Source organism: Ambystoma mexicanum, chromosome 6q (genome assembly GCF_040938575.1).
Source record: "Ambystoma mexicanum isolate Mex_15411 chromosome 6q, UKY_AmexF1_1, whole genome shotgun sequence".
NCBI classification, from domain to species: Eukaryota; Metazoa; Chordata; class Amphibia; order Caudata; family Ambystomatidae; genus Ambystoma; species Ambystoma mexicanum.
This window is the reverse complement of record NC_090937.1, coordinates 1,249,816,516-1,249,840,487: the sequence shown is the minus strand read 5'-3', so window position 1 is coordinate 1,249,840,487 and position 23,972 is coordinate 1,249,816,516. Positions and strand designations below refer to the sequence as shown.

Genomic DNA, 23,972 nt, shown 5'->3' with positions numbered 1-23,972 from the left:
TTAGGATTGTGTTATAGGCTCTTCAGAAGGCCCACATGACCATACAGGCCAGCAAGTGCCAGATTGGACAAGGATCAGTGGTCTACCTTGGACATGAAGTAGGTGGAGGGAGGATACAGCCTTTACCCAGTAAAGTACAAGCAGTACAAGACTGGCCTACCCCCACTACACAGACCCAGGTGAGAGCCTTTTTGGGACTCACTGGGTACTACAGAAATTTCATGGCAGACTATGGTCCCATAGCTGCCCCTCAGACTGCTCTCACTACTCCAAAGAAACCCAAGAAGGTAACTTGGTCTGAAGAGTGTGCTAAGGCCTTCAATGGCTTAAAAGAATCCTTGTGCCAGGCCCCTGTTCTCAGGGCCCCTGATTACCAAATACATTTTATTGTGCAGACAGATGCCTTTGACACTGGGATAGGAGCTGTAATATCACAAGTAGATGAGAAGGGTAAGGAACACCCTATTGGCTGCATTAGTCGCCAGCTTAAGGACAGAGAGCTCAATTGGTCCACCATAGAGAAAGAATGCTTCTCTTTTGTGTGGGCCCTAAGGAAGCTGAGGTCCTACCTCTATGGGACCCACTTCACTGTGCAAACTGACCATAAGCCCTTAAAGTGGCTAATGACCATGAAGGGAGAGAATCCAAAGTTGCTTAGGTGGTCCATAAGTCTGCAAGGCTTTGACTTCACTATTGAGCATAGGCCAGGTGTCCAGAATGTTTAACCGACCTGAACAAGAGACTCATCCGGGGGTGGATTAGTTCCCCCTGTCTTTAGTCTGGGAGGGGCGAGTGTTAGGAAAGATTTCATATGTGTATGTAATTGTCCCTCCATGTGTCAACCCCCAAACGTTTTGCTGCTGTTTGAACATACCTGACTGACTTTGCCAGAGAAGCACAGCCTTCAGCTGCACTGCTCTGGGCTTTCGCTCACTTGTTATGGGGAAACTGACATGCCCTTAAGACAGTCAGTACTGGGAGACTTGGTTTCCCCTAGTCCTTTTCCCCATGTTGCAACTTTTGTGCAACATGTAACCAGTCTACAATGTATCTTACTATACAGTACACTTGGGTCTCTAGCCATTTTCCAAGGCCCTAGATACTCTCGCTGGACTTTTTATGAACTGTGCAGATGTGTCATAGACAGGACTGGTGGCAGCTATCGTTTTGCATGATTTATAACCATTCCTTGCCATGTTAACTGCATTAACCGCGTTTGGCATAAATAGGTGGCCTGGCTCCAAAATGGCCATGCCACGAGGTTCTTTTCCCTGTCCTTTGACCATCTTGCCCCTTCACCCACCAGGTCGATTCGACCCAGGCCAGTCCTTATTTGGTCATGTATTTTCCCACGAATCCCAATGCTGTCACGGGCTTCTGCATGCCTTGTGTGTGTGCCTCCAGGACGTGGGCTGGGATGTCTGGTCCCAATACACATCCTGGGTGCCAGAGAGTCTGGAGTGTCCTGGATGCCTGAGACCACTGTGGTCTCTGATTGGTCCACGTATGGAGTGAGTGTTTGTGAGCAGATCTCCCATTGGGTCCTCTCCGTTTTGGCGCGAAGGCATCTTTGGATAAGAGGAGGCTGAAAACACCACTTCCAGGGCGATCTCCTGAGTTCTCACTGAACAAAGGATAGGATCCAAGTATCCTGCAACTACGAAGCTGAGTCGAGGAACAGCTGGTGACCCGCTGGAAGGTTTGGCACCCTGCACCTGCTGTCGTCCTGTGGGAACTCTCTGCATCTGGTCATCCAAGAAGGTCTGCGAAGACGCTTCGACCCATTGGAATAGTGGGACCAACTATTCTCGGAACCTTCACCAAAGCCTGCAAGTAAGCCTACTCGGAAGTGTCCCTGGGCCAACCAGTGGGCTGACCAGTTTACGCAGGACCTTTGCTCTGTCTCCGCCGTCGTTTCTGGAAGGCCCTCGAAACTTGGTATACTGCTAGCTTTGTGTCTATGGCACCCTCACACTGAATTTCCTACACTTGGCATTCCCAGGTCTGAAGTGAGACGAGTGCGCCCAGACCGGAGTAAATGCGGTTACCATGTTGACCTGCTGCGGCAAAATCATTTGCAAGTCTGCTGCATTTGTGACCCTCTTTCCCCTGAAGCCTGCTGCAGTGAAACTGGGGCGATTCATCCCCCCGGATCGGATAAATCGCCACTGTCCCGTTTAGGAATCCTCGCTGGAACTCAGGAACTAAAAGGTGCTGAGCCGTCCTTTTTGCTGCCGTCGAACCTGCAACCGAATTGGTCTAACCTGCTGAAGTTTGGGTCTCCTTGCCTCAGGGCCCGGTGACTAATCATTACCCCAACCGGTGGCTCCTAGTCCCAGAGCCCAACTTTACGGACGAGTGGCCCCTGGGGGCCCCTCTCCTGTCCACTGCTATTGCGAAATAGCGACTCCATCCCGAACTCTTGAACTGCCTCTGCCTTCAAGTGGAGGTCCTTCTTGAATAGTGGGAACTTATTCTTCATCGCCTTATCCACCTTCCCGAGCTGTTAGAGACCCCTAAAGAGACCCTGCTTTGTCCAGTGGAACAACCGCGTGCATTGGCACACATGTACAATTGAGCACAAGGCTCCACTCTTCCTAGGGCTTGGACTGCCTCTTAGGAGTGAACAAATTACTCATGTTCTTTTGGAAGAATTATTCTTTATTATTTTTTTTATTAGGTGTGGTCAGACCACACGTTAAGGACGGGACCCGCTGAGGGACTTCAGAGCAAATAACGGTACTTTGCTCCTTCCCCATTCCCATTGAGCCCTATGGGGGCTCAAATGGGAATGGGTAATGGTAATTGGCATGGGGACTTACCGGGTCCTCCAGGGTCGGAATGACCCGGTAAGTCCCCATACCGCCTACCCAGACCCAGAAGGCGGTAGGAGGTAGCCATGGCGCTAATAGCGCCATGGTTACCTTCTACCGTGTAATGAGGCCCCTTGTCTTAGGTGTCACGCTCAACCACCTTGTTTATGTTAAATTCACATTTGAGTGTTCAGTTGTTGGCAAGCACGTCTAAATGTAAATGTTCCTAATGTAGTTTCATCTCATGCACATTGTTCCTATGTTGTGTCAAATACATCCAAATAAAGTAGCCTGGCCTTCTAAATAGGCAACTATAAGTCCTTGCAGGCATGGGGAGTAATTCAAAGCCAGCCCTAACGCTAAGGTCAGACTAAGTTGAGGGGGCCCAAAATCTGCCCCCCCAATGCCACCATGCTTCTGTGCTGTCCATCTATTGTTCAAGCCATACCTCCTCGACAAGATGCTTTTTAGTCTTTATCTATCTTTCCTAGAGATAGAATATCACAAGGAGAGCCTATGTCCCTTAAACCAACTCTTGAGATTTGGGAGTTTTTCTTTTGCCATCTGTGACAAAAACAAAACCATATTTTATTTGAGGAAATGCCACTACTAGTATTGCTTATGAGCGTTGAATGACTTGAGTTTCTAAAGTAAAACCATTTTAATTTCTCTTCTTCCTAGATAAGCCTGCATAGTTCGGACATTAAACTTGAGTCACTTAAAGAGGACATTAAGGAATTTCTGAAAACATCCGGTCTGTATCAGTGTAATCATTTTGTTTCACTGTTCACTGTTTCATGCAACTGCTTTATTAACATTTTAAGATAGTGCCTTTTTCATTTGTCATAATCTACTGCAATGTGGAATCACCTAAAAATATGCCAATGCAGAGTATTTGTTTTGTAACCTCAATGTTTTTTAGATCATTGAAAGTAATTTATTATTCTTTATTCCTGTGAAATTTGTCCTTCCTTGTAGGGATGTCAAATTTAAGAGGACAATTAAAGTCTCTTTCAGAAAGACCACAAACCACAAGGCAATTCTGGTGGGTCTCTGAATTGTAACATCCTAAAGTCAGTAAGCTGCCTGTTTACTGGTAGCGGTAAATGGTGCAGGGCTTCTACTTCTCGGAACAGAGGATAGGATTCATCAGAGGTGGGGCGTGGCTTGTGGCAGTGGTGTTAAGCCGTCTCATGGGACAGCTCTGCCTGATCTTTTAATAATATGCTGGAGGGTACCGTTTGCAGCACCCATTTTAACCCGGTTTCACCGCAATATTGCTGATAACGAGTGAGGGACAGCGCTGGCGATTTCGGAGTGGTTACCCACTGAGATCAGGAGAAAGCCTCTCCGCAAGCTGCGAGGTCCACTTCTGAGGGATGAAGCAAGTTGGTGCCTGTGAATGCATCGGGCTGTTGAGAGGTTCAGAGTGGTGTGAGGGGGAAGCGGTCCGCGACTGAAGCAGCCGGAGGGGTGCTGTAATGAAGGACGATGAGGTACGGATTCATACACCGTGCCCCTGACATACCTGAAGGCGTGGTTGGAGAGTGCCCGCGCAGATAGATAGCCTCCGGAGCACTGGGGAGACCCAATAGATCTCCTGGGCGCACCGTTCAGGCTGGTGCGACGCCAGAGAAGGGCATGACGTTGCATCAGGATGACAAGGGAGCCATGGTAAGAGGGACATAACCAGGTCCTGCAAGCCATTGCTGACCTGAAAGCTTTCTTGGGAACCCAAATAGGGGAAGTCAGAGAAGATGTTGGCCTTCTACGCCAAGACGTGAGGAAAACTGGCTGAGAGGACCACAAGTCTTGACCAACAGACTACAGAAAACATCACGTAGATCCAGGAGGTCCACATCCTGCAACAGAAGGTCAAGCTGCTCGAAGATATTGTGGAAGATGCAGAAGGGAAAGCACGTCGGTACAACGTACACATCTGCACACGCACACTTCATGGCATTCAAGGCATGTAAACCACAAAGGTAAGCCCCCCGGGGCTTTACTGAGTGCACACACGATCGCGCTACATCTTAATAGATGTTAGATTTTATTTGTTATTGGATGCTGCTACAACGTTATTCCCGGGTGTTCATTTCAAGAACTACCAGAGTTCTGCTTTCATGCCCGCTTGGGCAACCTCTCTTTGTTTGTTCCTGCAACATTCTACTGTGTGCCATACCAAGATGGCTGCTCCCATTGTTAGCACCAGAGGGCTTTTTGCAAGGATGCAGCTGGCCTGAGATTGGCCTATCCCCTCCTCAAATGGGCCTTTCAGAAGGCCGGCAGGCTTGGCCAGCATCCCACCAAAGGCCCACTCCTAAGGCCCATGTTGCTCCTTGTCCGCTTTAGGTACACTTCCTACCCCCCTGGTCACCCGTGATGCTGTGTGTGACCCCCACCCCCCTGTTCACCCGTGATGCTTCGTGTGCCCCCACACCCCCTGGTCACCTGTGATGCTGTGTGTGCCCCCCCCAGTCACCCGTGATGCTGCGTGTGACCCCCATGACTCCCGCAACGCCCATGATGCTGTGTGTAACCCCCACCACCCCCTGATCTCCCGTGATGCTGCCTGTGAACCCCCACCCCCCCAGTCACCCATGATGCTGCGCGTGCCCCCACCCCCTTTGGTCACCGGTGATGCAGCATGTATTCCACCCAATCCCCATGGTCGCCAGTGATGCTGTGTGTGCCCCCCTGGTCGCCTGTGATGCTGTGTGTGCCCCCAACCCCCCCTGACCGCTCCTGACTCTGCATGTGCCCACAACCCCCCCTGGTCGTCCGTGATGCTGTGTGTGCCCCCCACTCACCCCTGGTCGCCCGTGATGCAGTGTGTGCTCCCCTGGTCACCCGTGATACTGTGTGTGCCCTTCCCCCTGGTCGCCCGTGATGCTGCGTGTGCCCCCCAGCCCCCCTGGTCACCTGTGATGCTGTGTGTTTCCCCCCTGGTCACCCGTGATGCTGTGTGTGATCCCCAACCCCCCGGTCGCCCATGATGCTGTGTGTGCCCCCCACCACCCCCCTGGTCGCCCATGATGCTGCGTGTGCCCCCCACCACCACCTGATCGCCTGTGATGCTGCGTGTGCCCCCACCCCACCCAGTCACCCATTATGCTGCACGTGCCCCCCACCCGCTTTTGTCACCCGTGATGCTGCGTGTATTCCGACCACCCCCCCCGGATGCCCTTGAGGCTGCGTGTGCCCTCCACCCATCCTTGGTCTCCCGTGATGCTGCGTGGGCTTCCCACCCCCCATGGGTGCCCGTGATGCTGCGTGTGCCCCTCACCTCCCCTGGTCGTCGTGATGCTGCGTGTGCCCCCCACCCCCCTGGTTGCCCGTGATGCTGTGTGCCCCCCTCCCCCCATGTCATCTGTGATGCTGCATGTGCCCCCCACTGCCCCCCTGGTCGCCTGTGATGCTGCGTGTGCCTCCCACCGCCCCCTGGTCACCCGTGATGCTGCATGTGCCCCAAAACCTCTGATCGCATGTGATGCTGTGTGTGCCCCGGTAGCCCGTGATGCTGCGTGTGCCCCCCACGTCCCCTGGTCACCCATGATGCTGCATGCGCCCCCCCACAGGTTGCCCGTGATGCTGCATGTGCGCCCCGCCCCCCTGTCACTTGTGATGCTGCGTGTGCCCCCCACCCCCTCCCCTGATTGCCTGTGATGCTGTGTGTGATCCCCACCCCCCCTGTGGTCGCCCGTGATGCTGCGTGTGCCCCCCCGGTCACCTGTGAAGCTGCGGGTGACCCCCATCCCCCCTGGTCACCTGTGATTCTGCGCGTGCCCCCCCCCTGGGCACCTGTGATGCTGTGTGTGCCCCCACCCCTCCCCGGTCGCACTTGATGCTCTGTGTGCCCCCACCCACCTTTTTGCCCTTGATGTCCTCCCCTCATCCCACTCTTCCAAGCCCGATAGTGCCCCCTAATCAATTTCTGCACTTGCTGTCACCTTGCAACATGGGGTAGGCCCCATGCATTTGCCCATTGCTGGACTTTTGCATCTGTGTGCTGCTGCTGCACTGCAACATGGGGTAGGCACCATGTATTTGCCCATTGATGGACTTTCGCATCTTTGTGCTGCTGCCGCCTTGCGACATAGGGTAGGCACCATGTATTTGGCCACTCATTTGACGTTCGTGTCTGTGTGCTGCTGCCGCCCTGCAAAATGGGCTAGGCTCCATGTACTTGTCCACAGATTTGACTTTTGCATCTGTGTTCTGCTGCCTCCCTGCAACATGGGGTAGGCACCAAGTATTTGGCCATTGTCTGACTTTCAGATCTGTGCTGCTGCTGTGAAACATGTGGTAGGCACCATATATTTGTCCACTGATTTGACTTTCACAACTGTGTGCTGATGCCGGCTTGCAGTGCAGGTAGACACCATGAATCTGCCTATTTTTTGACTTTCGCATCGGTGTGCTGCTGCCGCCCTGTAACTTGGGGGAGGCACCATGTATTTGCCCATTGATTTGACTTTGCATCTGTTGTTGCTGCCGCCCTGCAACATGGGGTCAGGCTCAATTAATGTGATCACCATGTACTTCCCTTTTGCATTTTGCGTATGATGTATTACCTTTGCACGTTCCACGCTTTTGAAATTCACCTCTTACGCTTCCTTTTCTGTAACCTGAAGGACTGTAACTAATCTATTAAATTTGAGCGCCTTGATACCACAGGGTTTTGCGGGCCATATAAATAAACAAATAAACAAACATTATTGGCATACCGTAGGCGAGGAGGGCTCAGATCCCACTACGTATATAAAAAATCTGTTCCTGCAGGAAATTGGGCCTGGCAACCTGTCACAGAGCTTCATGATTGAGAGGGCACATAGAGCCCTTATCAGACGTCCACCACCTGGCATACTCTACATGCCCAACGTGCCCTTCAAGGTAACTCAAGGTAACTCAAGTTAAGACTGATAATGAGTGCAGAATGATGCTGGTACAAGGGCTGTTTGAAAATAAGGATATCTGCCTGATCAATACATATGCTCCCAATCACAATGCGGCAGTGTTCTTCCAAACTATATGCACGAAGCTAGCCCCCTATATGTGTAGTGTTATAATATGGGGGGGACTTCAATTGTGTCATGAACCCATTACTGAATAGGTCAGACCTGAATTTTCGGAATCCGACTCCTCCTGCTAGGTCCCTGAGAACACCCTTGACATCATTCGAGTTGCTAGATGTATGGAGGATGCACCACCCTGACTCCAGGCACTTTTCTCACTTTTCAGCACCACACGGGGTTCACACCAGATTGGACTATTGCTTTGTAGACGAGGAAATGGCCCACAAATGCACACAAACTGAATACAAGGAAAGGGTTTTATCAGACCATGCCCCTCTCCTGCTGTCTTGACGATATGCATCCTGTAGACCTCGGATTCCCACTTGGAGACTTAGAAGTGAATCCTTATATGACATCCCCTTCTGGGAAAGTATTAGGGGCAGTATTACTGACTACTTTATTCAAAACACTGGTAGTGTGCCCAGCACAGGTACCTTGTGGGAGGCACTAAATGTGGTCATTAGGGGGGCAGCTATCACCAAGTCAGGTAGCTTCCAGGCCACGATTAGTAAAGAATTGACCTCCACAGAGAGAGGATTACAGTCCTTAACACATACCCATACAGGCCTGAGCGACAGAGTAGCGAAGGAGATATAATTGAAGCAAAAATGCCTGGAACACTGGGAAAGGCTAGGCAAGTACAACTACTCTAGATACATTAAAGACAACATGCAGAGGGGCGTGGCTAGGCGGCACACCATGCAGCTGTGCTCACCGTGAGCTCTGCGACCGAGCGCCCGGAACACTAAAATATTAGTGTTAAAATGTATGATCTCAGGGAGTGATTCGGATGACCAGATGGGGTATAACACAAGGAATCACCCGTGTGAAGTCCCGAAACTAATCGGATGCGGGTTATTATGCTGGCCAGGGAAGTTCGTGCCGACGAAATATTCCTCCAGATGGCTACGCCCGCTGCAGACTGGCTGTTTGTTTGCAGAGGCGACGGGTCCTATGCCCAAAGTTAAGGCGGAAGGAGTGCGCAGATTACAGCGGCCGGCACACCACCAGAAGAAGAGGTGGAGAGCGGAGAAGCGACGGAAAGACGAGGCTCCGGAGGTCACAGAAAACTCGCGCCTGACGGGCGGGGAGCGAGACCCTGCGGGCACTTGGCCTGGCTGGGGGTGGAGCGAGGGGATTCCCCGGCATCAGCAGAGCTGCGTTCTCAAAGCTTAGAGGAGCGCGCCCCGATTGGGTGGCAGGGGCGGTGACCCTGGACAGAGCCTCGGCGCACAAGACGCACCTGAGCCGGGCCTTATAGGAGGCTGTCCTGCGCCCCGTACTGCCCTGGGACCAGATACAGGCGCAACAACGGCCGGAAGCGGTGATGAGTGGGCTTTGAATGCCGGCTGATTGCGTGGTGAACACCTGGGGCGCAGGGCCCGCCATTACATGGGGAACTGCGGCACTCACTGGGCGCAGCAGCAGTGGATCCCCCTTTGGCCTGGGCCTGCGTGGCCTGCTGGATAGGGCGGAGCTGGCCTGGGGTTGACGGGGGACTTCTCTAGGGACACTGAGCACCGCAGGAGAGAAGAGGAACAGCAATCACGTGAACCTTGCGGTAGGGCAGCTTCCACCTTGGAGGTTCCTATCTGGGGCTCCTCCATCAGATTTCAACGATCCGTGCTGTGCTTGGTTTGGCCCCCCCGGGGCAAGGGGCCATTGGGGACAGGTGGACCCCAGGCACTGGACACTGGGCAATGCCAAAAACGGTGGGAAGGCGGAAATCACAAGGCATCAAAGCCGTTTTGACAGCGCAGCCAGCAAGTGACACCCAGATGCAAACAATGAGGGCAGAGGTTCATCCTGCCCCCACACTGGCAAAACCGGCAGAAATGGCTTTCACCAGGGCTGACTTTGAAGAGATGCTGAAATCCTTCAAGCAGGACATCACTCAAGAAATCAAAATGGAGATTAAGCCCTCTAAAGACTCATTGGCCTGTTCACTTGCCGATCTAATTTCACATCTCGGAGGTCTCGAAACCAGAGTCAATGAGCTAGAAAACATCACATGCGAACAGTTGCACAAGCATGAGATGCTTGTGGAGAGGGTAAGGACCATTGAGGAGGACCTGGAAGATGTTTGGGCTAAACATGCTGATCTTGAAAATAGATCGCGAAGGAATAACGTGCGCCTTTGGGGGGTTCAGCGGCAGGTGTCGGACCAAGATCTGCCGGACAATGTAAGTGAGCTATTCAGGTCTTTACTGGGCCTCCCCGCCTCAGAGGCTTTGAATCTGGACAGGACCCACTGTGTTTACTCTGCCACCCAACAAAAGAGGAATCTGCTTCCAGATGTCCTGACCAGAGTCCATTTCTACCGCCAGAAAGAGGAGATCATGGTGGCAGCCAGGAAGGCGGAGCCAATACAATTCCGAGGATCTCTCCTGATATATGCTAACGAGTCGGAGATGCCTGCAGAGTAACAGCTTGGCTTCAAGCTCAAAAAATCTCCTACCGCTGGGGATTTCCATGTACTCTGATCTTTGATTTTCGCAACCAGCATTATGTAATATCCTTAGAAAATTACGTGAGGGGCCTGTGGGCTGGAGGAAACACTGACGTCCCCTCAGAGCCTCTGGTGCACGAAACACTAAATCATGACTTGACCCCTACGGCGAAAGACAAGCGAAGGAAACCTAGGGGGTGGCAGCGAGTGGGCCAATCCCCACATCAGGAGGTGGAAAGTGTGGAGAATGGGGAGGCCCAGCAGGCATTGGTGGCTCCTGGCTTGTCATTGGAAGGAGAGGCTCATGAAGTTGATTGAACGCTCCGACTGCCTCGTTGACTAGAAAGGACTGGCTAAGCCAACTAGCAGAAGTTCACTCGGCCACAGTAAAATCGCTCATGGGGGGTTATTTGTGACCTGAACTCTGGAGGAAAATGGTGAACTCCACCCACCTTGACACTGGAGTCACGAACCAGGAGACAGAACTCCACAGTGCGGTATGATCCTGTGCCCTACTGTAAGGAACTAACCTGGGCCACACGGCGCTAGTGAGGTGGCGACAAGTCCCAGATAGACGCACATTTTTGTTGCCCTTAGGTTCTGAGTTTCAGTGCGGTTATGCGCCTATTATCATCTAGACTCATCCTGTCATGATTCCTACCCCCGGGGATCCAGATCAAGTCCATCAACCGCGGAAGCAGGCATCAAGTTATTCCAAGCAAGCCCAACAACCCCTGCTAGGGGCTATTTCGGTGCAGTCCCGGCGTCTTTGGCACCAGGCTCCTAGATAAAAACTTACCTGATGCAGACCATGCTGCAAACTTACCTGATGCAGACCATGCTGCAAGAGCTCCAAGCCAAAAGAGGCTTGGAAGGGACTACTTTACCTAGGGACTATTTTTTTACTCGGGTGGGGTCGGGGAGGAATACTTACCTGGGACTATTTTGGAGGCTATTTAAACCACGCCCGAAGAGCAGAACACGCTTCGCGTTATTCTGCATCCAGCAGCATAACGCTCACTGTGCCTGCAAGTCTGCATCCAGTCTTCTGCCCCGCTCGCCTCGAGTCTGGAGCTCCTAGAAAAAGGGAGAAAGAAGGAGAAAAGGTTAGAACAAGAGCAATACCTTTGATCCTTTCCTGAATTCCCGATCCACCGTGCCTTCGAGCTGGAAGAAGGAAGTTATTTTATGCGCATCGCCTCGCCTGCTGCAGCACCGTGCTGAACTCACCGGCCTTTGCAGCATCTTCACTATCCACCGCATCCTTCTGCATGTTCCCGCTGCACTCCGGCACCTAAGGGGAACACAAGAACAGCAAGGTGAGCCAAGGGAATAAACAGAGGCAATATTAGTTACCCCCCATAGACTTACCTGATTTTACCGCAGGGGGTACTATTCCTCTTCACGGGTTGGCGCAGCCTCAACCACATCTTCGCCGTACCCCGGCCCCTAAGGGGAACAAAAGGACATCAAGGTGAAACAAAGGGACAAACATGGGGAATCCTCCTCACCACAATAGACTTACCTAATTTTACCGCCGGAGGCATTATTCCCCGAGACTTCATAATTTCTCTCAGCAGCTGAATAAGGGAGAAAGCAACAGGTTACATACTGACATTATTTTATCGAACTGTGTTGGATAATACAAATCCTTACCTGAATGTTACCTGTTGCCACGAGGAACTCTTCGCTAGGGTCAAGCTGCAACCTGCATGGAATCGGACAAGAGTGTAAGTCAGACATTTGAACTCTTACGAACTATGTACTTATGGCATCTCAATATTGTTCTGGAACTCACCAATTCCTTTGAACCAGTGAAGCAACTGGTTATCTACGCGCCTCTGTGCTCAATGCAGGATGGAGAGCTCATCTTTCCAAACCATTAGGTGAGACTATAAGAGGGGACATTAAAGGTGATCAGTGGGGAGAACAGCGGGGGTTAACACTCAACTCCACGAGTGGTTAATTCCCTTTCTTCATTTTCAGAAGAATAGTCCTACGGGCCAAGCAAACAAAGCTAGGTAGGCCAGTCCAGTCTGTCATCTCGGCACTACGTGTCACATTGGTGGAGACCGCAGCTGTCCAGTTCAGATTGACGCCCCTGTGGGAGCCAGGTGAGCGTAACAGAACGCGAAGCCTACCCCCAAATTCCCACCCGGGCGTTATGGATACCTCAGAAACTGACCAATTGGCCCAATTACTAGGGGAACTGAGGGCTGAAGTGCATTCCGCCCGTCAAGAAACCAATGCTCTTAGGAGAGAACTGATTTTGTCAAAGGAGCAAACTGATGACCTTGCTAGGCAACTACTGCAAAGCCAGGCTGGACAAACACCCCTACCAGGACTCGGGGGGGAAATCCAGCTCCTGTGTCATCGAGTAACCCTGTGCAAATAAACCTACCAGGAACTATTCCATTAGCTCTGCCCGAATGCTTTGCCAGGGACCCCAAAAGGTTTGCCGTGTTTATGAACCAATGCCGCTTGCACTTTTTATGCAGACCTGGAGCCTTCCCAAACGATCAAGCCAAGGTAGCCTTTGTATTGTCATATCTCAGCGGCAGTGCAGCTGATTGGTCAATTCCACTAGTTAATCAGGATGACCCAATTCTTCGGGATTTTCAGGTCTTTCAAATGAGCATGGAAAGACTATTTGTCCGGCACTCCCAAGGACAGGCCGTGGATAACAAACTTTTGTCCCTACGACAGGGTAACCAGGACCTTCTATCCTACATCGCGACCTTTAATAGGTTGATAGTGGAAACTGGATGGCATGAGGTAAAACGAATCACGTTATTTCATTGAGGGCTTCGAGGAGAACTCAAGGATGTCTTGGCTCAAGTTGTGAACCCACCTCAAGACTGCGCTGAATATATAGACTTAGTGGTCCAGTTAGATCACAGACTTCAGAACAGAAAGGCTGATCGAGCCAAGTTTGAGAATCGGGTGTTGGTGAAAACCCACGCTAACCCCAAAGGAGCAGATGCTTCAGAACCCATGCAAATCGGAGGGGTTAAAGGATCCTAAACCCAGAAGGAAAGAGAAAGGAGACGGCAAATGCAATTGTATCTATATTGCTGAACTTCTGGGCATTTTCTATGGGATTGCCCTGTAAAACCACCCAAGAAGGTGGTAGGAGCTGCTGATAAGAGCCATATGGAGTCAGACTCGGGAAACGACCACGCCCGACAAGCGTAGAGGTCCGTTTGCCGAGCATGAAGACCTCGCATTTCATCATACCAATGGTCCTCGTAGATCCAAGGCAGCCATCACGTATGCACACAGTAAGGGCATACATTGATAGCGGGGCCATAGGAAACTATGTGGACTACGAATTGGCTTCTAGGATGAATCTACCTCTCTGCCGAAAGACCACCTCAGATGTCATCACCACTGTCGATGGAACTGAAATTGCCTCTGTGCCTGTAACTCATTCCACCGCAAAGATGACACTATTGGGTGATTCAAAAAACAGAGAGATTCAAATATATATAGTTACGCCACTGGGTAACTAACCTGTCCATAACACGAGATGCCACTAGGCCTCCTACGGGTATAGAACTGACGGTTTTGGAGGGTCATCACTCTCATAGAATTGCTACCTGCTATCGTCTCCTGGAAAATGCTCCTATCGAAGAAAAGCTACCTTATATGCTAGCATGGGAAAGGGAACTGGGAGAGACGATATCACAGGAATCATGGCAGAGAATTTGGGAGAGAGCCCACGGGATATCCCGATGCACTGCTATAAGGGAGGGTATATACTATGCTTTCGATGGTACCTGTCCCTGCATAGACTACACGGTATGAATGCAGATTACCCGGATACGTGCTGGCATGGATGTGGGGAGAAGGGTGATCTGGGTCATTTGTGGTGGCATTGCTCCATCATACAATCCTTTTGGCTCGAAATAAGGTCCAAAATTAGGGAAATCACTGGCGCCTCGATCCCTATGGATCTGCAGATACTGGTATTGGGTGATGCACCCGAGGACGGCTCCTACCCAATGTTGGGCCCCAGGGTGGATCTGATTTCTCACCTGCTCATGGCTGCACGCCCCACACGTGCCCGCTTCTGGAAGGAGATATAGGGCCCCCATATAGCATATTGGTGGGTGAAGGTTTGGGAACTACTGGGGATGGAAAAGCTAACAGCTATGATTGAAGGGAAATAGAGCAAGTTTTCCCACATATGGGGACCTTTCCTTGAATACGTGGCGAGAGAAGGAACACATGTTTTTCCAACCAAGAATATTGAAATACTTGCTGAATCCGTGACATGGGACCAGGGGTCTGTGCGTCAGGCAGAATGGGGCAATGAGTGGTAATGACTGCCTGGCTATAGGGTGGTGAATCTTTTATTTTATTTTATTATTATTATTATTATTATTATTATTATTATTATTATTATTATTTTCTTTCAAGCTCTCCTTCTCGTACTGTTCTCGTACAGCCAGTCTTTGTTTATAATCCTCACTGGTTTGCTTGGGATTAGTAGCGCTTAATATGAAATAAGCACATGATTTCTCAAACAAAGGTGAACTAGGTATTCTGATTCGAACCAAATATTCAGGATGTTTGCTTTATAAAATGTGATGTTATTGTACTAATGAAATTCTAATAAAAATAATCTGATAAAAAAAAGACAACATGCAGAAAGCGATAAGCCGGGCAGATTGCTGGCATGGCTATTCAAAAAAGAGGAACGGTGTGAGACCATCCACTCAATACGCACACAGCAGGGCACATAGTGTTACACGCAAGAGGGTATCAATGCTGTCTTCAGATATTTCTACCAGAACCTCTATAAAGAGACAACAGAGGCCGCACAAAGAAACATGGTGGAGGTTTTGGATGTGATAGACCTTCCCGGACTGAATGGCGAGCAGCAAGAGGAGTTGGATGCACCCATTACAGTGGAGGAATTACTAGGTATGATACGAACCTTACCCACAAGCAAAACCCCAGGCTCCGACGGACTACCCAGTGAGTTTTATAAGGAATTTGCACCAGAGCTAGCCCCACACTTATTGAATATGTTCAAGGAGTCGTTGGAATCTGGTGCCCTCCTGCTTACCATAAGGGAATCCGTGATCATACCACTCCTCAAGCCCAACAAGATACCGACGGAGTGTAGCTCGTACAGACCTCCAGGTGGACCAGTGAGGAGATAACTCCCAGCAACCTAGTAGCAAGGGCCTTGGCAAGGATCTTGGCCTCTCCATTAATCAGCGAGATTGGCCTATACGAGGCGCACAATTCCGTAGGCTTTCCCGGCTTGGGGATGACCACAATACTAGCCCTGCGCAGGTCCCGGGGAAGGATACCCTGATCCCTACAATGGAGAAACATCCTATTGAGAGGGGTTGCCATTTGTTCCCCTCCCAGCTTCTTCCATGTCTCCACCGGGAGGCCATTGGGACCCAGTGTTTTCCCGGAGTGTAGTTGGGCTATGGCCTCGGCTGTCTCCGTTTCTGTAAGATGTGCGTTGAGCTGTGCACGCTGCGTTTCTAATAGTGTAGGGAACGTAATGTCATCCAGTATAGAGAGACCTATTGGGCCAGCCGCGCTTTGGTAAAGCATGGCGTAATAGCTCCTGAATGCTTCTGTTATACCAGAATCTTGCTGTACCAGTTTGTTTTATGCGTTTTAAATTCCCCTGACATGCCGGTGTCCCTCATACCTCTTTTCCAGCCATGCCAGCACCTTACCCGCTCTAGTTCCTTGCTCATAAACGCGCGCTCCTGTTTCCCAATGGGCATGTTTAAAGTTATCCAGTGCTACATTTGAAGGAATTCTCTGGCTTTTAGGAGGGATCGATGTGCGTCGGGGGTACTATATAAAATGTAACTGGCTTGCCTCTCCTCAGCCTCTCTCTCAGCCGCAGTCACCCTCTGTGTTTGAGCTTTCTTTTTAGCGGATGTCCAGGAGATCATTTCTCCACAAAGCACCGTTTTGTTTGCCTCCCAAATTATCTCAGGGCTCTTGATCGTGGTTGAGTTTATTTCAAAGTATTCAGACGTTTTTTTGTGGATGTGGTCCACAAATTCAGTAAAGCCGAGATAGTAGCTATTGAGCCTCCATGTCTTAGGAGGAGCTGGCCTGTCTTTAACTGGGGGAGAGCGATCAGAAATGCTGTGAGGTAGGAGTCTTGCAGAGGTTACTCTGTACGTGTCTGGGGATAGGAGAAGGAAGTAGTCTAGTCTGGACAAGTAGGCGTGGGTCCCAGAGTGGAACGAATAGCACTGATGTTGTGGGTGGAGTTCCCTCCACACATTTCTTAGATTCAAAGCAGACACAAATGTCGCCAGTAGGGTAGGGGTGTCAGGGTTTCGCCCGCGGATGTGGGTGCAGTCAAAGATCAGGTTGGTGTTTTGCAAGTATGGTCACCACATCGTCACCACATCGTCTAAAAGTTCCCCTGTAAGTGCTGGTGGAGCATATATGGCCAGAAATCCCATGTGCTCACCCGACAATGTACCTTGTAGAACCACAAATCTGCCTCTGGGATCTTGTTCCACAGAGGCTAACATGAATGGTAGGCGCTTGTGCAGCAGGATCAGGACCCCACGGGAACCCATAGTGAATCCTGCATGTATCGCAGGACGGTAGTTTGTCCTGCGGAAAAGGGTGCATGTTGTGTCGACCAGGTACGTCTCAGTGAGGAGGGCAATGTCAGGGGCTTGTCTATTCAGAAATTGGGTGACCAGTCTTTTTTTATAATCCCGGTTCCTAGGCCGTTGACGTTCCAGGTAAGGAGTTTAAGCGTTTTATAGGTCCTACTGGTCCTCAGCCCAATGTGAGTGTCTGCCATGGGTATGCAGAAGTGTTAAACGGTGTATGATCGGTGTCTTCAGTGCATGTAGTCTGATTAGGGTAAGTGAATGTATAACAAATTACTCCCTTTTTGGGAAAGCTCCTGGAAAAGCTGGCCATCTCTCAGCGTAATCTTCATTCTGACTCTGTTGGCTCCCTCCATGACCACCAATCTAGCTTCAAAGCTGTCAGAAGTATGGAAACTGCTCTCCTGAACATCCGTGAAAACCTGCTCTCCAACCTCGATTCTAACATTCCCTCTGTCCTCATCCTATTTGACCTCTCCTCTGCGGTTGACACGGTCAACCATACCACCCTGCTCAATTTTCTTCGTGACAACCTCGGTATCACTGATCAGGCTCTGGCCTGGCTGACCTCTTTTCTCTCTGATTGACCCTCCCAGGTACAACTTGGGTCCTTCCTATCTTCAATCTCCCTCTCCACATGTGGTGTTCCCCAGGGGTCTGTCTTCTCGCTGGCTTTTCAACCAATACCTGGCAACTCTCGCTTACTGCATCTCAATGTTCTGCTCAACTTTCCAGTGCTATGCTGACGACACCCAACTCATTTTCAGGTTTCCTTCAGCCTCCTCCTCTCCTTCCCTCATCTCTGATTGCCTAATCGCCATTCAAAATTGGTGTGCCGCCAATGATCTATGTCTAAATGCCAACAAGACTGAGATCCTCCTTATTGGTTTACCATCTCCATTCTTTCCTCTCACTCTCTGGCTGGCCTCCCTTGGTCCTCTCCCCACCTCCACTTGCGTGGCTAAGAACCTTGGGGTTATCTTTGACTCTACACTTTCCTTCTCCGCATACATCTCTGATGTCTCCAAAAAAATCTAACTTTTTCTTCACCTCCACCTTTCCTCTCCTTCCCTCAAAAGCTCACTGTTTCCCAAGCTCTGGTTCTTTCTAGACTAGATTACTGTAACAGCCTCTTCTTAAATCTACCTGCCTCCAATCTCCGCCCTCTACAACTAATCCAGAACAGGACTGCGAGACTTGTCCTTGGCCTCAAGCCCTGGGATCGTATCTCTCCAGCCTTGAAATCCCTTCATTGGCTCCCAGTGGATGCAAGGATAGGATTACATTTTAAACCCTCTGCATTGTCCACAAGGCTTTCTGGGGCCTGGGTCCAATATACCTTCAACTATCCCTCCTTAAATACCTCCCCCCTCGAGCCCTTCGCTCCTCTACTGCTAACTCCCTCAGGGTTAGTCGTTTTGCAAAAAAACGAGCTGGGGATAGATCCCTGTCTTCGGCTGGTGCCTCCCTTTGGAATAGCCTTCCGGCCACCTTGAAACTTGAGGAAAAACATCTTTGGTTCCAGAAACTTCTCAAGACCTTCCTCTTTGCCTCTGCCTTTGCCCCTTTGCCCCCCTGTTGATCTGTTTCTTCTCACGGCATTGTGCACCTGGTCACCCTTTTTTCTTTCGGGCCCAGGTATCTGCTCACCCTGCCACCCTCCTGCACTGCCTCCAGGCCACCATCTGCACTAGGGTTCTGTATCTGTACCCATACAGTCCCCCTCCCATGTTTCATCTGCACTTATCAGATATACCTTTCTGACTAACTTTCACCTGCCACTTGCTGGCTGCACTTCCATGGTTTAAAGCCCTTATTTATTATTTATTGTATTTAATATTTATTTATGTTTTCTCTCCTCTGCTTTGCACTTTCCACTCCCCCCCAACCCTTTCCTTGCACTTTTCCCCCATTTTCCTTTTCCATGCAGTTGCGCTTTCTTAAATGTCACTGGGCGCTGTTTTTTCTGTATTTTCTCTCCCTTGTTCCCCTCCCTTTTTGCCTGGTCGCGCTCTGAAACACTTGTGTACGAGCATGATATAAATAAAATATCTTTTCATTTCATTTCATTTCATTAGTCAGTCCCACACTGAGCTTAAACAACAAGTAAACATTAACAACCCTACCCCCACTCCATACTCTGCCCCAACTCAAAGCATCTGTCACCCAAACATATATTGGCAGTCAGCAGAACCACTGATTGCTTCAACTAAGAAACATTATTTGCCCAGGGGATCTACTTAGAGATCACAGGCAGTGGATCCTAGACTGCCGCTAACGGCAGCCGATTAGGAAACAAAAAGAAAAATCAACAGTAAGACAACAGATAGAAAGAGGGGGGATCCTAGTGAACTTCCCAGTTCAAGCCAGCATCATGGTGGCCCTGTGGCTTATGTCTTATGGGGCAACAAACGGAAGGCTGTCGGGCCAGTCATCCATTCCTTCCATTGGCTTCGCCTTCCACCAACCTCCGTTCCACGCGTGGTTGTTGTCATCAAGGGTCTGCCATTGGCTCAGGCCTCTTCTCTTCCAGTCGTGCTGCTCGCCTCTCTGGGGGAGCTCGATCTGGTCGAGACCGGGGCCTCCCATACATTCCATTCGGTTTTGATCCCCAGTCACCTTCAATATGGCATTCAGCCCAGTTCCAGGCCTCTCGTGGGTCATTAAAGTGCACTGTGGTGCCATTGTGGTCCATATTTCACGTTCATGGAGTGTAGTTGTCATTTCAAGTGTTCAAATGATTGCCTGGTATGTTGCACTTCGTGAGTGTAGTCTGGGAAGAAAGCGATCCGGGAACCATTGTAAGTAACCGATCCTTTTGTGCGTGCCATCTGAAGTATCGCGTCCATATCTCTATAGTTCAGTAATTTGGCTATTACTGACCTCGGCGGTGCACCCGAGGTTGGCCTTCCTGACGGCATTCGATGGGTCCTCTCCACAGAGAAACATTTCGAAAAGGTTTTGGGCGCAAATACCTCCGCCTGCCATTGTTCCAAGAAAAGTCCCTCCATTTTCTCAGGGAGTCCCAGTATGCGCACATTTTTGCAACGTGATCTGCCTTCCCCTTCATCCACTTGTGTTTCCATGATCTTGAGACGAGTCATCACTTGCGTGAGTTGCTGGTGGACTCCTCTGAGGTCGTCTTCTGTCCCTGAAATTCGCTTCCCCACCTCTGCTGTACGGGAGGATAATTTCTGAAAATCATGCCGGCGGAAGGAGATCTCTGCAGTGATAGTGTCCAGCCATTACATCCATCGAGGAGCGGGAATTGGCGATAGCGGCCAGTCATTACATCTTTTCAGGGAGCGGGTTTTGTCTGCGGTCGATGTGGCCGAGTGCGGATTGTGCTCTGTGCGCACGGTAGTAGTGTTTGTTGCATACTGCTTGCTTTGCGTAGATGTCTTCCTTGGTTTATCTTTAACCATGTTGTGCAGATGGGCCTAATGCAGAGTGTGCTGGTCATACCATGTGTGAACGTTACACCCAGGAAACTGGGCCAGGGGTTCGAAAGTCAGCAGAGTTTGGACTGTCCGCACTGTCGATAACAAAATACACCCTTTGGGAGGTTCTTCACCAGAGCGTGGGTTGTGAAGAGGCGTGTCAGGATTTATCCACTGGAGCGGTAGAGTGACCTCTCCGTGGGTAGAAAGCCAGCTATCACCCTGGGAATCTGTTTTTCGGGTTTCCGACCCCTCCACTTCACCCACCTGCCACCTTGATCGTGTAGCCTATGAATAATCAGGCTGTGTGGTAGACCAACAGGGCCTGTTGTCAGAACGTCAGAAAGTCCACTACCTATATTGTGCACAGCATGCTCGTTGTCTCCGAAACCAGTTGTGGTTGTTTCATCTAACCAATTGCTTCCTCGGCACCCAGTCACACAGGGGTTTTGTCCTATACCCTCCTGGTATCTTCCTCCACTCTGACCCCCTCTCAGTGTACCTGTTTCAAGGGAGTTCTGTATCCGTGCCAGGAGGTCTCGCCATGTTCCTGGTGTCACGCTCCTTGGTTGCAGCACCATAGGGCAGCTCCATGCTGGGAGGCACCTTGACCTAAAGGTTATTTAATTGTTGATTCTTTTGCAGGACGGAACTGAGTGCTACACCTAGGCGGGATTGTCATTGACGCCTTGGTTGGTGTACTGGGAGTGTGGCGGGGGTCAGGCTGGTCACCCTCCCAGCCGGATCTGTTGTCCAACCTCTGTGTGGCCCCTGCAAGGGGTAGCAGGGCACCACATGTAGGTCGGCGGTCAAGCTTCGAATGAATCTAAGTCCCTGACTGTGTTGCTCCGAGGGAGCGCTTCCCACTTCCTGCTTGTTAAGATGAATTTCAGAACTCTGACCTGGTGGGCAGAGGTTCAGAAGGCCAGCCTAGTTTCTTGGAACAGTGTAAACATCTGGACAAGCCAGACCAATCAAGGTATCTTGGCTGCGGTCAAGACTAGGTCTCAGGAGGGGTGAGGGTAACTGAAAGACCTCAATGAGCATACAGAGTAAAGGACACTTACAAATCACTCCCAGTCAGGTGTATATATATATATAAAATACAAATACATTTATTTCAAGGCCTTTGAAAGTTCACCACACAATAACTATCACAGTAATACTTTTAGATCAATACAATCCTATCTAAATACATATATACAAGACCAATGGGGTCTAATGGGTTAATGCAAGAAATGGGTCCACGACCTAAAAGGGGACGGAAGCAGACAGTGCAGATAGTCTTTAGTCCCTTCTGTATCAAACACAATCCTAACTGAGAGGCAGTCCAATCCCTAGGAAGAGTGGAGCCTGTTGCTCAAATTTACTTGTAATGCTGGCGCAGGCGGTAATGCAGATGGGCAAAACAGGGTCTCTTCAAGGATCTGTAGCAGCTCAGGAAGGTGGGTGAGGTGATGAAGAATAAGTTCCCACTGTTCGTGGAGAGTCTCCCCAACAGGGCAGAACAGGTTCCAGTGTTCGGGAATAGTTCGCTGGTTCGCACTAGCAGTGGAAAGGAGAGGGCCCGCAGGGGCCACTCATGCATGAAAATGGATGGAGGTGCTAGGGGCCCCCAGTTAGGGTTGCAATTACTGACTAGCCCCCCGGCGCACTCCGGACCAAACTTTGGCAGTCGAGTCCACTTCGGTTGCAGGTTCAAGTGCAGCAATTTGGTGGCTCTCCGGCTTGATACAACGTTGATTCCCTTACAGGACAGTGGCGATTTCTCCGCTCCTGGTGGAGGGATCAGGCCAGTTCCACTGCAGCAGGCTTCAGGGGCAAGAGGAGCACAAAAAAGCGCATCTGCAAAGTTCGTCACCACCACTGGGCGACACAGTAACCGCGTATGCTCCGGTTCGGGCACACTCACTTTACTCCAGACCTGGGAACGCCAAGTGTATGAAATTCGGTATGAGAGTGCCGTGAACACAGAGCTAGCGACGTACCAAGTTTCGAGTGCCTCTTCGAAACGGCAGCGGTATCAGGGCAAAGGTCCTGCGTAAGCTGGTCAGCCGACTGGTTGGCCCAGGGACACTTACGAGAAAGCATACTTGCACGGTTTGATGAAGGTGCTAAGAATAGTTGGTCCCACTATTCCAATGGGCCGAAGCATCTTTGCAGACTTTCTAGGATGATCAGATGCAGAGGGGTCCAGCGGGACGACAGCGGGCTCAGGGTGCCAAACTTTCCAGCGGGTCACCAGCGGTTCAGAATACTTGGATCCTATCCTTCGTTCAGTGAGAACTCCAGAGATCGACATGGTATGGGTGTTTGGAGCCTTCTCTTATCCAAAATCTCCTTCGTGCCAAAACAAAGAGGACCCAATGGGAGATCTGCTCACATACAGGCATATCATACATGGACCTATCATGGACCACGGTTGTCCCAGGCATTCACAGCACCTCAGACTCTCTGGCACCAAGGATGTGTATTGGAACCAGACATTCCAGCCCACATCCTGGAGGCACATACACAAAGGATGCAGAAGCCTGCGAAAGCTTGGCGTTTTGCGGGAGAATGCATGCCCAAATAAAGACTGACTCGGGTCAGCTCGACCTGAGGAAGGTGAAGGGGCAAGATAGCCAAAGGACAGGACAAAGAACCTCGTGGCATGGCCGTTTTGGAGCCAGGCCACCTATTCGTGCCAAATGCGGTAATCGCGGTTTACTTGGCAGGAAAGGGTTAAAATTACACTAAATGATAAGCTGCCACCAGCCCTGTCCAAGGCACATGTGCACTTCTCCCAAAAAATCCTTCGGGGGTATCTACGGCCTTCGGAAATGACTATTAGACCTAGGTGCTCTGTACTGTAAGGTACATTGTACACTTGTTATCTGTTGCAGAAAAGTTACAACATGGACAAGGACTAAGGGAAACAGTTTCCCAGTACTAACTGTCTTTAAGGGCATGTCAGTTTCCCCATAACAAAGTGCGCGAAAATCCCAGGTGAGTGCAGCAGAAGGCTGTGCTCCTCTGGTAGGTAAAGTCAGACTATGGTGTTTAAACAAAGCAAAAAGTTAGGGGTATACAACTGAAGGGAAAATTACATATTAAATCGAAATCTTTCCTAACACTGCTAACCTCAGTAGACGGTGCGTTCAGTGCGTGCCCACTAAGGCCCGGCTCCTAAGGCCCATCAGCTGTCTGCGGGCTATCCGCGGATGGATGCGGTCTTCTGGGCAAACTCTGTGAGGTTAACTGCAATATGCATGGGACATCCTCTAAGGTAAATGGAAGCGCCCTAGCTCAGCGACCCCTCGCCAGCATGTCGAACCAGGGAGGCCCTCCCATCACCCCCTTTCTGCACCACGACCTCAACTGAAACAGCAGCCTGCCTGCTCATAACACTAATATTAGCAGCAGCATTAGCAGTGCGTCCGACCTGCAACCCACCCGCCTTAACCACTAGCCTGCCTATCTGCACATATGCTGGCTTTGACTTTCGAACCTGCTCTTCCATTGTCACCATATACTGCAAGAGCCGGTACTTGCATTTACATACTGTGCATTCTAACGTCAGACATCTGATTTTA

General features: G+C 50.5%; 1 protein-coding gene across 1 annotated transcript in view; it reads left to right on the top strand.

Annotated features, from left to right (window-relative positions):
* TBC1D19 (TBC1 domain family member 19) overlaps nucleotides 1-23,972 on the top strand; it is a 2,127,563-nt gene that overhangs the window by 310,048 nt on the left and 1,793,543 nt on the right. Inside the window, exon 2 of the mRNA XM_069631846.1 lies at nucleotides 3,495-3,567. Coding sequence (XP_069487947.1) covers nucleotides 3,495-3,567 — 73 coding nt within the window. The remainder of the gene's footprint in view (nucleotides 1-3,494; nucleotides 3,568-23,972) is intronic.